Raw genomic sequence first — 15,293 nt, 5'->3', positions numbered from 1 at the left:
ACTTGAAACTGTTAGTTTCTCAGTAAAAACATGCAAAGAGGCACTTTTCCGAACTCCCACTGCCAACTACATATTTCAAGATCAATCACTCATTGAAAACTCCAAACAAGTTTGCTGGGAGACATTCTGGCAACTTTCATCTTGCCTTACTTGTGAAGCCCTTAAAGCGCGTTCCCTCCCTCTTCTGGGTGTCAGAGTGGCCCCGGTGGCCCCGAGTGCCGTTAGTGGTGCATGAAGGGGGAAAGAACTGTTTTTCACAACCGGGGAGGGCAGCCGAGCCATCAGGAGGTTCATAGGGCACCACGCTAGTGACAAATCACAGGAGGTGGTTCCATTAAGGTTGTGAAAACGAGTTTCTCATTGCAGGAACTGGGCTGAGCCACCCATTACCCCCCTTCTCAAACACAAATATTTTCATATAATAAAAGCCTGCTTCGCTATGGTCGTAACCCAGCCTCCATTTCTCCGACCCCACCATTTTAAAGGGGTTTGCTGAGCAAAGTTTCCAGGCTCTATCTTTTTCCTGCACCGTGTCTTGCAGAGGTGAGGAGCCCTTTGGGGTCTCTCGCCGGGTGAGGGGGACAAGAAACACCCACTAGGACCCAACCCCGGCAGCCAGCGGCCCGAGCATGCGCTGAGAGTTTGTGCAGCTGGCCCTGGCTGCCGCCGCTGCCTCGTCCGGACTTGGCAAGGACTTGGGAGGGAAGGGACAGCGGCGCTGGGAGGTGGCTTAGCAGAGACTTTCCAGCAACTGCTGCCCAGGACTTTTTTTTTTTTTTTTTTTCCCCTTTTTTCCCAGGAGGCGGCCGCTGTGGCGGCGGCGGCGGCGGCGGCGAGGGGAGAGGAAGAGAAGGAAGCGTCTGCAGTTTGAGCCCATGCAGTTCTTTGGCTGTGCGGGAGGAGGGTCCCTGCCTCGATGAGTCCCCAGTGTGTGTCCCCGACTGTTCCCCGGCGGGAGTGGGGCGCGGAGCCCTGCGCCAACGGTGAGTGACCGCGCGTCTCGGGTCCTCCCTGCCCGCGGTGCCACCAGCCCGGCGGCTGGGTGCTCAGCCACTTCGAGGCTGGCTTCCGAGCTGACCCCCGCGCCCTGCCGGGGGCGCGCGCACGCGGTGGCGGGGCTGCTGGCCGCGCCGGCTTTGTGCTCCGCAGGCGGCCGGGAGCGCTCCGTCTTGTCTCTCTGAGTGGCCGGGGCCGGGGGAGGGCGACCCAGTGACTAACCCGGCGTCTGCACAGCTGCACCGGCGCCCCCTCCCCATCCCCGCCCCCACTCGGGCTAATCCATCATTCTGGGACCGAAAACCTCATTTCTCACATTGTCCCAAGGAAACCCTAGTCGCCGGGCGGAATCCCTGCTACGCGCTGCGCCCCCTCCGGTCCCCCGTGTTCATGCCCGAGCTGCGGGACCGGGAGGTGCGGACGTGCGAGTTTGGTGGGCTCGGGAGCCGTCCTAAGGAGGAGGGCGCGAGTGCCTTCCGGCTCGCCAGTGGCGCCTGTGACGTCTCCCGGGGACAGCTCCAAGCAGAACTGTCCCCCAGGAGGGGCGCGGGTCGAGGGAGGTTTTAAGGAGTCCCGTGGGAAAGCAGAGGTACCCGCCGAGTGTCCCCTGAGAACGGGAGTTTACTGTGCGCCTTCATTCATCCCCAGAGCCTGTCTTTCCTTTGCCCGGCAGGTGTTATCTGAAGCTGGGTGGGAACTTCTGGGAGCTCAGTGCTGCAGCTTTAACAGGGGCGTTTTGATGAAGGGTGTCTCCGAGGAACCAGGCTTTGGGACCCTCCGGACCCAGCCGGGGACGGAGGGTGGGGCTGGCCCTGGAGGGCTGCCTGCTGACAAGTCCCCTGTTCTCCCCCGCGCCCGGCAGATCGCTCCTTTTTGGCCGGCGAGGATAGGATGTGGTGAAAGGATGGGGCTTCTCCCTCGCGGGGCTCACAATGGCCAGAGAAGACTCCGTGAAGTGCCTGCGCTGCCTGCTCTATGCCCTCAATCTGCTTTTCTGGGTAAGTCAAACAGTTCCACGGCGCCAACAGGTGGGGACGGCTGGACCGGGCTTCCTGAAGCCACCAGATAATGCGCCAGAGGGCATGGCCAAGCATTATTTAATTACATGGGCTCACACCCTCTATTTTTACAGAAGCAAAATTTGACCTTCTTGAAATGCCTTTGATCTAACTCGAGCTACATTTGTAATTAGAAAAAAGAAATCCACCCCTGGATACTAGCGGCAGTAAAATTAGACTTGAAGTTAATCTAGGGATATAAATAAATACACGTGCTTGTACCCGTCGATAAGAAAATTATGACATACTACTTAGGGAACCGCTTGTTTGCAGGACTTTCAGATAACTGTGCAAGCCATACATTGTTTCTCCATGTCACCCTAGCCTATGAAGTTTGGTTGGGACTGGCGCTCTTAATATTTTTTCTTGGTAAAGATTCATACCTAGGTATCCTATCAAAGAAGTAGGTAGGGTTTTCTAGGGGATCCCATAAGTTCTGAAAGGTGGTTTTCGTGTAGCTGTTTCTAAGTTGGTGAAGTGTAAGGAATTTTGTGTATACTTTTGGAAAATCCCATGACTATTTAAGGGAATAAAATACATAAAATTTAAGAAACTCATGGAAATCTTTATGCCCTATGGGTTACCGACTTTTTAATGCCTTATGCTCAGGCATATATTTTCATAAAGTGTTATTAATAATCATTAGTATTTATGTAACATAGGAAAATATAAAAATTAAAACTTACTGCTTCAGTAGGCTGTCATACTTAAGTAGGTACTTTTTTTTATTTTTGCTATTTCTGGGATTCTAGAATTTTCTTTTAAAAATGTTAATATGGAACTTTGTTGGGGGGAGGAGTGCTGCCTGACTGGCATTGACCAGTGTTTTCTTCATGGGATCTTGCATGTGGCCTCCAGAGGATGACCTTTTGGTTGATAGACTGTTTGAGGATGATACCATTTTAAGGTGACAAACCTTTGTTAAGCAAATAATCTGGAATATATCTAACATGACAGTACTTTTCTCTCAACGTGAAAATTAAAACATTGAGTAAATTCACCATTTAGAAATGTAAAATCGCTAACTGATCTTATTGTAGTTTTTAATTCTTAAAAGGTACATTTTAAACTGGATCACTACATTACTTATCTATAAGGTATTAAGATTTCGAACTTTTTTCTTAAAGTGTATTTATCACTCGTATTTAATAGCCTCTTACGTTTCTACCTTAGGCCTTTTAATTCAAAAATCATCACATTCTGTTACTAAAAAGAACTTTAGAAATGGCCTTGCTGAACTTCCTTCCCTTGTGAATGAGGAAATAAGTGAGGGTTAGATGACTTGCCAAAGGTCAGATAGTCCAATGGTGGCAATTCTTGGAGCACCGCTTACCTTTCCTTCTCCTAGACAGTGCCTTTAACGTGTAGCCTTAATTTTTAACTTTGGAATTACTAAGTTTTGTTGTTGTTGTTCAGTAAAGAATAAAGCTCTGGAAACCTTTTTTTGGGTTTGTTTTTTGAAAGATTTCTTTATCTACTTGCATGGCAGAGTGAGAAGGGGGGAGATCTTTCATACAGTACTTCACTTCCCGGATGCCTGCAGTAGCCAGACCAGTGCCAGGATCCAGAAACCCCATCCTGGTCTTGCACAAGGGGCAGGAACCCTAGTACCTGGGTCGTCACCTGCAGCGTGCAGGTGCATTAGGAAGAAGCTGGGTGAGAAGCAGAGGCAGCAGTTGGTCCCAGACCCTTGGCTATGGGATGCAGCATCCCTGGTGGTGGCTTCACCTCTGCCTCCTAAGGCCTGCCCCTGAAAACTTCCTTAACAATGATTATCATGTGAGGGGGAAAACTCCAAATCATTTAACAGGACTATTGCTTTTCTGAAAAATGTAATTTGCTTAAAAGCTCCTAAACCTTAAACTCTTCCAGGAGTTTCATTCCACAGAGAATGAAACCTGTTATGTCTCTGCCGTTCTCCTATACTACAGTTTTCTAACTTTGTGTGTTTTGATTTTATCTGGCTTGCTTTCCTTTTCCTCCGACCCTCCTCTTCTCCCAGTATCACCTCCTCTCCAGCATGGTCATCCAGGTTAACCACCTAGTATGCATCCCTATGTATTTTAAGTTGTTTCACGCAAATATGTATTTGCTCGTATCTGCCCACATGTACCCATTCGTATCATGGACATTCATGATTTTTTATCTTTGTTAAATTGTTTTTCTGCTGAATTTGAGCCATTGGAGTGTCTTTGTTATGTTGAAACACAATTTCATCAACAAAACAAAGTAATTTGGTATCATATAAAGCTAACATACAAAATAGCTAATGGAGTACTTCTGTGTTTGCAAGGCACTTTCAGTATCTCCTATTCTGTACAATGGGAATAATCGTTTCTGTTTTTAGAGTTGCGAGGATTAGAGCTAATATCCATAAAGCACGTAGGACAGTGGCACAAAAATGCTGTCTGTGTGGAGCAGTATTTGTGGTTGTCGTTGCTCCAGTGACTACTAATTGAAAATGGAGTGGAGGAGGTGGATGGCTCCTATCTTTGTGGTGGTGACGGTGGTAATTGTTATTGATAGGATTAGTGCTGCTACTACTGCTACAATTACAATGATTTATTTGACTGGACCTTGTCCTGGGGATTTGTCCCCTAGAAATAAAACTACCATTATACTCCATTGCTTGTCTGTTTGCTGCCATCTGCTTGGCATTATGGCACTTTTTAATTTTTGCCAATCTGAAAAACTTAAGGTGTTATCTTACTGTTACTTTATTCTATACTCTTCCCAAAGCAGTGAATAGGATAGGAGCATCATTTTATATTTTTGTTCCACATGTTTCAACTGATATTTCATATTGGTTAATTACTTCATGGTTTTCATGTAGGTTTATTCTGTTGTTTATTGATTTAATTTATGTTATCTGTTGCTACGCAATAGTTAAAACAAATATTCACAAATCTTTTTATTTTTTAAAGATATATTTTATTTATATGAAAGGCAGAGTTACAGACAAGGTAGAGACAGAGAGAGGGAGGTCTTCCATCCACTGCTTCACTCCCAAAATGGCCGCAATGACCAGGGATGGACCAGGTCAGAGCTAGGAGCTTATTCTGGGTCTCCCATGTGGGTGCAGGGGCCCAAGCACTTCAACCATTCTCTGATGCTTTCCCAGCTGTGTAGCAGGGAGCTGGATCAGAAATAGCGCACCTGGTACTGGAACTGGTGACCATATTAGATGCCAATGCTGCAGGCCAGGGCTTTAACCTGCTGCACCACAGTGCCGGCTTCTCATATATCCTTTTTAAAAACTTTTATTTGCTGGAGCCAGCATCGTGGCATAGCAAGTTAAGCTTCTACCTATGATGCCAGCATCCCATGTGGGCACTGGTTCAAGTCCTGGCTGCTCCACTCTGATCCAGCTTCCTGCTAATGTGCCTGGGAACGCAGTGGAGGATGGCCCAAGTGCTTGGGCCCCTGCCACCCAAGCTGGAGATCTGGATGAAGCTCCTGGCCCCTAGCTATAGCTTGGCCTAACCCTGGCCATTACTGCCATTTGGGAAGTAAACCAGTGCATAGAAGACATCTCTCTCTCTTTCCTCCTTCCCCCATAACTCTGCCTTTTAAATAAATAAATTAAAAAAATTATTTGAAAGAAGAGAGAGAGAGAGATAAACAGACATAGAGAGATCTTCTGTCTACTCCCCAAATGCCTGCAAAACCCACTGGGCCAGTCTGTAACCAGACTTTGGGGATTGAATCCAGGTCTCCACTTGGGTGGCAGGAATCTAACTATTTGAACCATGACCACTGCCTCCCAAGATGCCTGTTAGTGGGAAGCTGGTAGCAGAAGTGGAATTGGGACTTAAACCCAGGCACTCTGTTACGGGATGAAGAACTTCCAAGTGGTGACTGAACCACTGAGCCAGTGCCAGCCCCATCTATCCTTTTTTTTGACAGGCAGAGTGGACAGTGAGAGAGAGAGAGACAGAGAGAAAGGTCTTCCTTTTACCGTTGGTTCATCCTTCAGTGGCCACCGCGGCTGGCGTACCTCGCTGATCCGAAGGCAGGAGCCAGGTGCTTCTCCTGGTCTCCCATGCGGGTGCAGGGCCCAAGCACTTGGGCCATCCTCCACTGCACTCCCTGGCCATAGCAGAGAGCTGGCCTGGAAGAGGGGCAACCAGGACAGAATCCGGCGCCCCGACCGGGACTAGAACCCGGTGTGCCGGCACCGCAAGGTGGAGGATTAGCCTAGTAAGCTGCAGCGCCGGTCCCATCTATCCTTTTTAATGTAATTTTTCTATAGATAATTATATATTCTTTTGTATGTTCTTTTATTGTCTTATTTTCTTGTAAAACACTTGTGTTTCTTATCTTGGTTAAAGTTTTTATTTCCATATGGACTTTCAGATTATTTTATCTAATTAAAAATATCTATTAGGACTTTTGTTAAAATCCCATGAAATGTATATGCTAACTTTTATAATTTTTTTTTTTTGACAGGCAGAGTGGATAGTGAGAGAGAGAGAGAGACAGAGAGAAAGGTCTTTCTATTTCCGTTGGTTCATCGCCCAATGGCCACTGTGGCCGGTGCACTGCGCTGAGCCAGGAGCCAGGTGCTTCTCCTGGTCTCCCATGCGGGTGCAGGGCCCAAGCACTTGGGCCATCCTCCACTGCACTCCCTGGCCACAGCAGAGAGCTGGCCTGGAAGAGGGGCAGCCAGGACAGAATCCGGCGCCCCAACCGGGACTAGAACCCAGTGTGCCGGCGCCGCAGGCGGAGGATTAGCCTATTGAGCCCCTGCGCCAGCCAGTATATGCTAACTTTTAGAGAACTGGCATTATTCTTTCAATATTAGAGCAGGATTTATTGATTGCCTATTTCATTATCAGTTCAAATTTTCTTTCCTATTTATTTATTTGTTTATTTTTAGGGAAAGAAACTGGTACTCAGCTAAGTTGAGAAACTCAGTCGTCAGTAGCAGAACGGGAATTCAGAGTCCAGCTTTGTTTCTTATCCAAGTGCAGCAGAAGTTACCTACTGGAACAGTGGAGGATTTATTTGCAGTGAAGAAGCCAAGTAAACATCCTTAGTAGGAAGGGATTAGCTGTCCACCTGCTCATTCCAAGTCCACCAGAGCAGGGTGCTCAAACCTCAGTGTGATGGCGAATTACCTGGGCATCTTAGCATGGCAGGAGCCAGGCCCAGGAGCCTGCATCTCTAGCAGGCATCTCTGGGATGCTGCTGCTGCCGGCCAGGGACCAGGGACCACCCCCCGAGGAGCAAGGTTTTAGTCAGGGCTTTTAGTTCTCGTGGAAGTTGCAAGTAGAGCAAACAGTGGTGAGCTCTGGAGAGGGGGCTTGCCCCCTCACAGTAGTTTGCAAGATTTAGAAATCTGTCTTCATTCCTGCTGGGTCCACAGCTGTGGCCTTGTACTCTTCAGTCAGCATTTTCAATAGACTTATTTCTGTCTACTTCTAGTACGTTGCTACCTTCTCTAACTCCTTAGGAGTTTAGGGAATATCTCAACTGTGGAAACACTGGATAGCCTATACAATTTTGTTTTGCACTATTAGGAGTCAAAAATCAAATTCATGTAAGGATAAAAGAATGCATCTTGAGCATTTTTTAAGGGTGAGACATGGGTAATATCTAAGAGGAAACAATCCATAGCACCTTCATGGTCACAAGCATTCTGCATTCTCTTCCATGCTATGGATTCAGTCAACTGATTTGCCATCTTTTAAATGTCTCTTCCATGTTCTGAGGAAGTGTGGTCATGGAACAGTGGTACTGGGGCTGGCAGACAGCTATTGGGCCTTTTAGTTTGTCGTGGGTGTTGTGGGTTTGTAAAGCGAGGGGCACATGGAACACAGTGCAGGTGGGTAAACTTTCCCACAAGCTGTCTTTTCAATTAATTAATTATTTATTTGAGAGGAAGTCAGAGAACGAGTAAGAGACCATGTTCTCATCTGCTGGTTCATTCCGCAAATTTCCACAATGACTATGGCTAGGCCAGGATTGGAGCCAGGAACTTAATCCAAGTCTCCCATGTGGTTGGCAGGAACCCAATTACTTTTACCATCACCACTCACTGCCAGGGTCTGCATTAGGAGGAAACTGTAATCCAAAGCTGGAGCCAGGATTCAAACCCAGGAACTCTGAGATGGGATGCAGGTACCTTAACCAACAGCTTAAATCAAGGTTAAATGCTTACCCTTACAAAGAGAAAGGACATGGGTTTCCTTTACTTACAATTTATCACACTTTTACTGGATTTTTCTAAGATTTATTTGTTTGAAAGGCAAAGATACAGAGAGAGAGAAGGAGGGAGGGAAGGCAGGGAGAGAAGGGGGAGAGGGAGGGCAGGGGAGAGGAAGTCTTCTATCCACTGGTTCATTTCCCAAATGGCTGCAATAGCTGGGGCTGGGCCAGGCTGAAGCCAGGAGCTTCTTCCAGGTCTCCCATGTGGGTGCAGGGCCCGGGGGTTTGGGCCATCCTCTGCTGCTTTCCTAGCTACATTAGTAGGGAGATGGATTGGAAATGGAACGGCTGGGGTTTGAACTGATGCCTACATGGGATGCCAGCACTGCAGGTGGAGGCTTAACCTGCTACCCCACAGCACTGATCTCCTTTCTACCACTTTAAAGATGACTTCTGTAGCCTTATGCAATGAATATTTGCTGTTCATTTAGATGGCAGTTTTATGCTATTACAAATATGGATAATTATGATTCTCTTTGAAAACTCCCAAAGATTGTGAACACTTAACATTTATCAAATGTGTTTATAAATTTCCAAAAATATAATATCCTATTTTTGTCTTTTTAAAAACTAGTAATAAGTAGTAGAATTTGTAAAAGATATGTTTATTTATTTTCATTTCACTTGAGAGGCAGACACACGTACCTAGAGACAGGGAGACAGAGAGAGATCTTCCATTCACGAATTGACTCCCCCAATGCCTGTTACCACCAGTGCTGGGCAGGTCCAAACTGGGAGCCTGAAATTCAATTTCCATCTCCCTTATGGGTGTCAGGGACCCAAGGAGTGAAATCATCACCGGCTACCTTGCACAGTGTGCGTTAGTAGGAACCTGGCATCAGAAGTGAAGCTAAGTTTTGAAACCAAGCTCTCCAGTATGGGATGTGGGCATCCCAAGTGATATCTTAACCACTATGCCAAACACCCATCCCCATCTGTAGTTTTAAACTCCATTTCTTACCATTAGAGAAGAACTGCTGTTTTTTACCTACCATTACTAAAGATAGCAGCAGTGAGGATAATCTATCTTGATGAAATATGGAGAGAAACTTATGAAAGAAAGCCCAAGAAAGTGCACAAGAAATCTAGTTCATGTTTTTGGGATATACTTGTATGTGAGGTAGAGGGAACAAAAGGGTCTCAATTTTCTGTTTCTTGGCTTTCCGCTGTAGGGAACCTTACTTAGGTATTTGTCTCATGCAGACCCTGAAGTTATTCTTGGCAGGTGGAAGATTGCATTCACAGGACATTTATATAGTTCCATTAAAATACCACTTTTTAAATGGGTGCCTCCAACTTTGTACTATGAATGGCATTCATGTTTTCTTTAACTCTTCCTAGAGAGCAGTGCAGAGCCCTCCAACGCGTATTTATGCTCTTTTAACATAAACTTTCTCCATGAAAAATGCCTTTCTTCTCAGGGCAAAGCTGATTCTTTTATACATTTATGGCTCAGTTGGGCAGACTTGAGCCATTGCATGCTTCTTAAGGAAGGCTTTTGCAGACATACATGGCAAATTCGTCTGAGCTCATCCTTCTACAGACTGGAGCATCTGACTCCACTCAGGGAGTAATCCAGGCTGGGAGACTGTGGAAGTGAAGTTTGCTGCAGTTGGACTGCCCAGAATTTCATGCAGAGCAAGTCATTTTACTGTTCTTTTACCTGCCGTGCCTTTAGGGTGACCACATATTTTGCTATGGAAACCGGGATGATTTTGAAAATGAAATGAGGAGATGTCTCCACTAGTTATAACAGAACAACAGAGCCTTCAAATGGTTCCGTCCTGCCTAGAGCAGAATGTATAATCACCGTGTGTACAGGGAGACATGGTTATCTGTAAAAACTACCAGACTAGCTTCAGGGTGCTGCTGATGGATTTAACTTTAATTAATAGATGTTCATGCTGAAATGATAGCCTACTGTGATCTCTGGCCTTCATTTCAGCCAACTTTTACTGGGTCTGTTCTTTCCCAGCACTTGCAAACAGTGCTATCTGATTGCTCTCTTCTGCACAGTACATGGGAAGCTGGAAAGGCATGAACCAATAAAAAAGCAGAGGGGGTCAGGCATGGGGAACAGGAAACAGACCTGTTACCAGGTAGTATTTAAGTTGTGCCGCTAGTCTCCTAATCATAAACAATTGGTCTACATTTACCTTTCAATCAATAAACATTTTTATCTTATTTTTTTTAAAGGAAAGCTCCTAATCCAATTTCTCTGCTTGCAAAATAATCAAGCAGAGGTTCTGAAAGCTTGAGTTACTTGTTCAAGTTTCCTTTGTAGAGACAGAGCTAAAACCTTGGTCCAGATTGCTCTCTGGCATTCTACTCTTTGCTAACAGGTTTGACATACAATGAAAAGTTGAGGTAGGTGGATGTTAGACATCTGTCATCCTTGCACAGAAATCCTATCACTGTCATCTCATGTGAGACAATATATTACATATGGCAAACAGTCAGAGGATTTGAAAGACTGTGTTTTTGGCTGTGAACTTACTATTTTGTGGAAACTATAGGTATGCAGCTCATAATAAATTTAGGGAATGTGCATGCACATACAGTTCTGATTGAGAGAACAACTCAATTCAAGACTTATTTTTCTGTAATTAGATTTAAATGAAATTGAACCATGTCTCCAAGACAACAAGTTTCATATTCTCAGTATTTATTGAGAGCTAGAATTTTCTAAGCATTGGCAAAACAGAATGTGGTAAATGTCCTGCTAAGTAATATATTAAATGTATTTCTATAAGGTAATATTTATGTGCATTATAAATATTTGAGCTACAAATAGTATTACAATATTAGAGAGAATACACTCTGAATGCGCATGATCTTGTCTGATCTCAGAAGCTAAGCAAGGTTGGACCTGGTTAGTACTTGGATGGGAGAAAATATAAGGGACCATAAGCCTAGTTATATGTAAGAATTATGCTGTTCCCCAAAACCTATCTATTTGCTGCTTACAAGAAACACATCTTTCCAACAAAGATGCATACAGACTGAAAGTGAAAGGCTGGAAAAAGATATACCATGCCAAGAGAAATGAAAAAAGAGTGGGTGTAGCCACCTTAATATTGGACAACATAAACTTTACCACAAAAACTGTTAAGAGACACAAAGAGGGGCACTATATAATGATTAAGGGATCAATTCAACAGGAAGATATAACGATTATAAATGTATATGCACCTAATTACAGGGCACCGGTTTATTTAAAAGATTTGTTAAGGGACTTAAAGGGAGACTTATACCCCAATACAGTAATACTGGGGGACTTCAATACCCCACTCTCAGAAATAGATCAACAGGACAGAAGATCAACAAGGAGACAGTAGATTTAAATGACACTGTAGCCCAAATGGATCTAACAGATATCTACAGAACTTTTCATCCTACACATAAAGCATTTATATTCTTCTCAGCAGTACATGGAACCTTCTCTAGGATTGACCACATACTAGGCCATAAAGCAAGTCTCAGCAAATTCAAAAGAATTAGAATCATACCATGCAGCTTCTCAGACCATAAAGGAATGAAGTTGGAAATTAGCAACTCAGGAATCCCTAGAGTATATACAAACACAGGGAGATTGAACAACATGCTCCTGAATGAACAATGGGTCATAAAAGAAATTAAAAGAGAAATCAAAAATTTTCTGGAAGTAAATGAGGATAACAGCACAACATACCAAAACTTATGGGATACAGCAAAAGCAGTGTTAAGAGGAAAGTTTATATCAATAGGTGCCTACATCAAGAAATTGGAAAGGCACCAAATAGATGAGCTTTCAATTCAACTCAAGGATCTAGAAAATCTGCAGCAAACCAGACCCAAATCTAGTAGGAGAAGAGAAATAATTAAAATCAGAGAAGAAATCAACAGGATTGAATCCAAAAAAAAATTACAAAAAATCAGCCAAACGAGGAGCTGGTTTTTTGAAAAAAATAAACAAAATTGACACCCCACTGGCCCAACTAACTAAAAAAAGAAAAGACCCAAATCAATAAAATCAGAGATGAAAAAGGAAACATAACAACAGACACCACAGAAATAAAAAGAATCATCAGAAATTACTACAAGGACTTGTATGCCAGCAAGCAGGGAAATCTATCAGAAATGGATAGATTCCTGGACACATGCAACCTACCTAAATTGAACCAGGAAGACATAGAAAACCTAAACAGACCCATAACTGAGACATAAATTGAAACAGCAATAAAGGCCCTCCCAACAAAGAAAAGCCCAGGACCAGATGGCTTCACTGCTGAATTCTACCAGACATTTAAAGAAGAACTAACTCCAATTCTTCTCAAACTATTCAGAACAATTGAAAAAGAGGGAATCCTCCCAAATTCTTTCTATGAAGCCAGCATCACCTTAATTCCTAAGCTGGAAAAAGATGCAGCATTGAAAGAGAATTACAGACCAATATCCCTGATGAACATAGATGCAAAAATCCTCAATAAAATTCTGGCCAATAGAATGTAACAACACATCACAAAGATCATCCACCCAGACCAAGTGGGATTTAACCCTGGTATGCAGGGGTGGTTCAATGTGCGCAAAACAATCAATGTGATAAACCACATTAACAGACTGCAGAAGAAAAACCATATGATTGTCTCAATAGAAGCCGAGAAAGCATTTGATAAAATACAACACCCTTTCATGATGAAAACTCTAAGCAAATTGAGTATGGAAGGAACATTCCTCAATACAATCAAAACAATTTATGAAAAACCCATGGCCAACATCCTATTGAGTGGGGAAAAGTTGGAAGCATTTCCACTGAGATCTGGTACCAGACAGGGATGCCCACTCTCACCACTGCTGTTCAATATAGTTCTGGAAGTTTTAGCCAGAGCTATTAGGCAAGAAAAAGAAATTAAAGGGATACAAATTGGGAAGGAAGAACTCAAACTATCCCTCTTTGCAGATGATATGATTCTTTATTTAGGAGACCCAAAGAACTCTACTAAGAGACTATTGGAACTCATAGAAGAGTTTGGCAAAGTAGCAGGGTATAAAATCAATGCACAAAAATCAACAGCCTTTGTATACACAGGCAATGCCACAGCTGAGGAAGAACTTCTAAGATCAATCCCATTCACAATAGCTACAAAAACAATCAAATACCTTGGAATAAACTTAACCAAGGACGTTAAGGATCTCTACAATGAAAATTACAAAACCTTAAAGAAAGAAATAGAAGAGGATACCAAAAAATGGAAAAATCTTCCATGCTCATGGATTGGAAGAATCAATATCATCAAAATGTCCATTCTCCCAAAAGCAATTTATAAAATCAATGCAATACCAATCAAGATACTGAAGACCTTCTTCTCAGATCTGGAAAAAATGATGCTGAAATTCATATGGAGACACAGGAGACCTCGAATAGCTAAAGCAATCTTGTACAACAAAAACAAAGCCGGAGGTATCACAATACCAGATTTCAGGATATACTACAGGGCAGTTGTTATCAAAACAGCATGGTAATGGTACAGAAACAGATGGATAGACCAATGGAACAGAATGGAAACACCAGAAATCAATCCAAACATCTACAGCCAACTTATATTTGATCAAGGATCCAAAACCAATCCCTGGCGTAAGGACAGTCTATTCAATAAATGGTGCTGGGAAAATTGGATTTCCACGTGCAGAATCATGAAGCAAGACCCCTACCTTTCACCTTACACAAAAATTCACTCAACATGGATTAAAGACTTAAATCTATGATCCAACACCATCAAATTATTAGAGAGCATTGGAGAAACCCTGCAAGAAATAGGTACCGGCAAAGACTTCTTAGAAAAGACCCCAGAAGCACAGGCAATCAAAGCCAAAATTAACATTTGGAATTGCATCAAATTGAGAAGTTTCTGTACTTCAAAAGAAACAGTCAGGAAAGTGAAGAGGCAACTGACAGAATGGGAAAAAATATTTGCAAACTATGCAACAGATAAAGGGTTGATAACCAGAATCTACAAAGAAATCAAGAAACTCCACAAAAACAAAACAAACAACCCACTTAAGAGATGGGCCAAGGACCTCAATAGACATTTTTCAAAAGAGGAAATCCAAATGGCCAACAGACACATTCAAAAATGTTCAAGGTCACTAGCAATCAGGGAAATGCAAATCAAAACCACAATGAGGTTTCACCTCACCCCGGTTAGAATGGCTCACATTCAGAAATCTACCAACAATAAATGCTGGAGAGGATGTGGGGAAAAAGGGACGCTAACCCGCTGTTGGTGGGAATGCAAACTGGTTAAGCCACTATGGAAGTCAGTCTGGAGATCCTCAGAAACCTGAATATAACCCTAGCGTTCGACCCAGCCATCCCACTCCTTGGAATTTACCCAAAGGAAATTAAATTGGCAAACAAAAAAGCTGTCTGCACATTAATGTTTATTGCAGCTCAATTCACAATAGCTAAGACCTGGAACCAACCCAAATGCCCATCAATGGTAGACTGGATAAAGAAATTATGGGACATGCACTCTATAGAATACTATACAGCAGTCAAAAACAATGAAACCTGGTCATTTGCAACAAGATGGAGGAATTTGAAAAACATCATGCTGAGTGAAATAAGCCAGTCCCAAAGGGACAAATATCATATGTTCTCCCTGATCGGTGACAACTAAATGAGCACCAAAGAGGAAACCAGTTGAAGTGAAATGGACACTAGGAGAAACAGTGACTTGATCAGCTCTTTTGTTGACTGTTGATGTACAATGTAATACTTTATCCATTTTAGTATTTTCTCTTTGTTTTGTTCTAGTACCATTGGTTGAACTCTGTAATTAACACATAATTATTCTTAGGTGTTTAAATTTTAACTGAAAAGTGATCCCTGTTAAATACAAGAGTGGGAATAAGAGAGGGAGGAGATGTACAATTTGAGACATGCTCAATCGGACTTGTCCCAAATGGTGGAGTTAGAATTGTGTCAGGGGATTCCAATACAATCCCATCAAGGTGGCATGTACCAATGCCATCTCACTAGTCCAAGTG

At 43.4% G+C, this 15,293-nt stretch overlaps 1 protein-coding gene across 4 annotated transcripts in view; it reads left to right on the top strand.

Moving 5' to 3' along the window:
• Positions 1 to 398: 398 nt before the first annotated feature.
• The window catches only part of TSPAN12 (tetraspanin 12), a 90,441-nt gene continuing 75,546 nt past the window's right edge, over positions 399 to 15,293 (top strand). The window contains exons 1-3 of one of the 4 annotated variants that reach the window (XM_017342722.3): positions 399 to 543; positions 800 to 983; positions 1,859 to 1,994. In XM_017342722.3, coding sequence (XP_017198211.1) covers positions 1,929 to 1,994 — 66 coding nt within the window. In that variant the 5' untranslated portion in view covers positions 399 to 543; positions 800 to 983; positions 1,859 to 1,928. Of the gene's footprint in view, positions 544 to 664; positions 984 to 1,858; positions 1,995 to 15,293 lie in introns of those variants that run through there. The other 3 variants (XM_008258287.4, XM_070071254.1, XM_017342721.3) reach the window with 3 other exon arrangements.

This window comes from Oryctolagus cuniculus, chromosome 3 (genome assembly GCF_964237555.1).
Source record: "Oryctolagus cuniculus chromosome 3, mOryCun1.1, whole genome shotgun sequence".
NCBI classification, from domain to species: Eukaryota; Metazoa; Chordata; class Mammalia; order Lagomorpha; family Leporidae; genus Oryctolagus; species Oryctolagus cuniculus.
The sequence above is the reverse complement of the archived record's forward strand: the minus strand, read 5'-3'. Positions and strand labels throughout refer to the sequence as shown.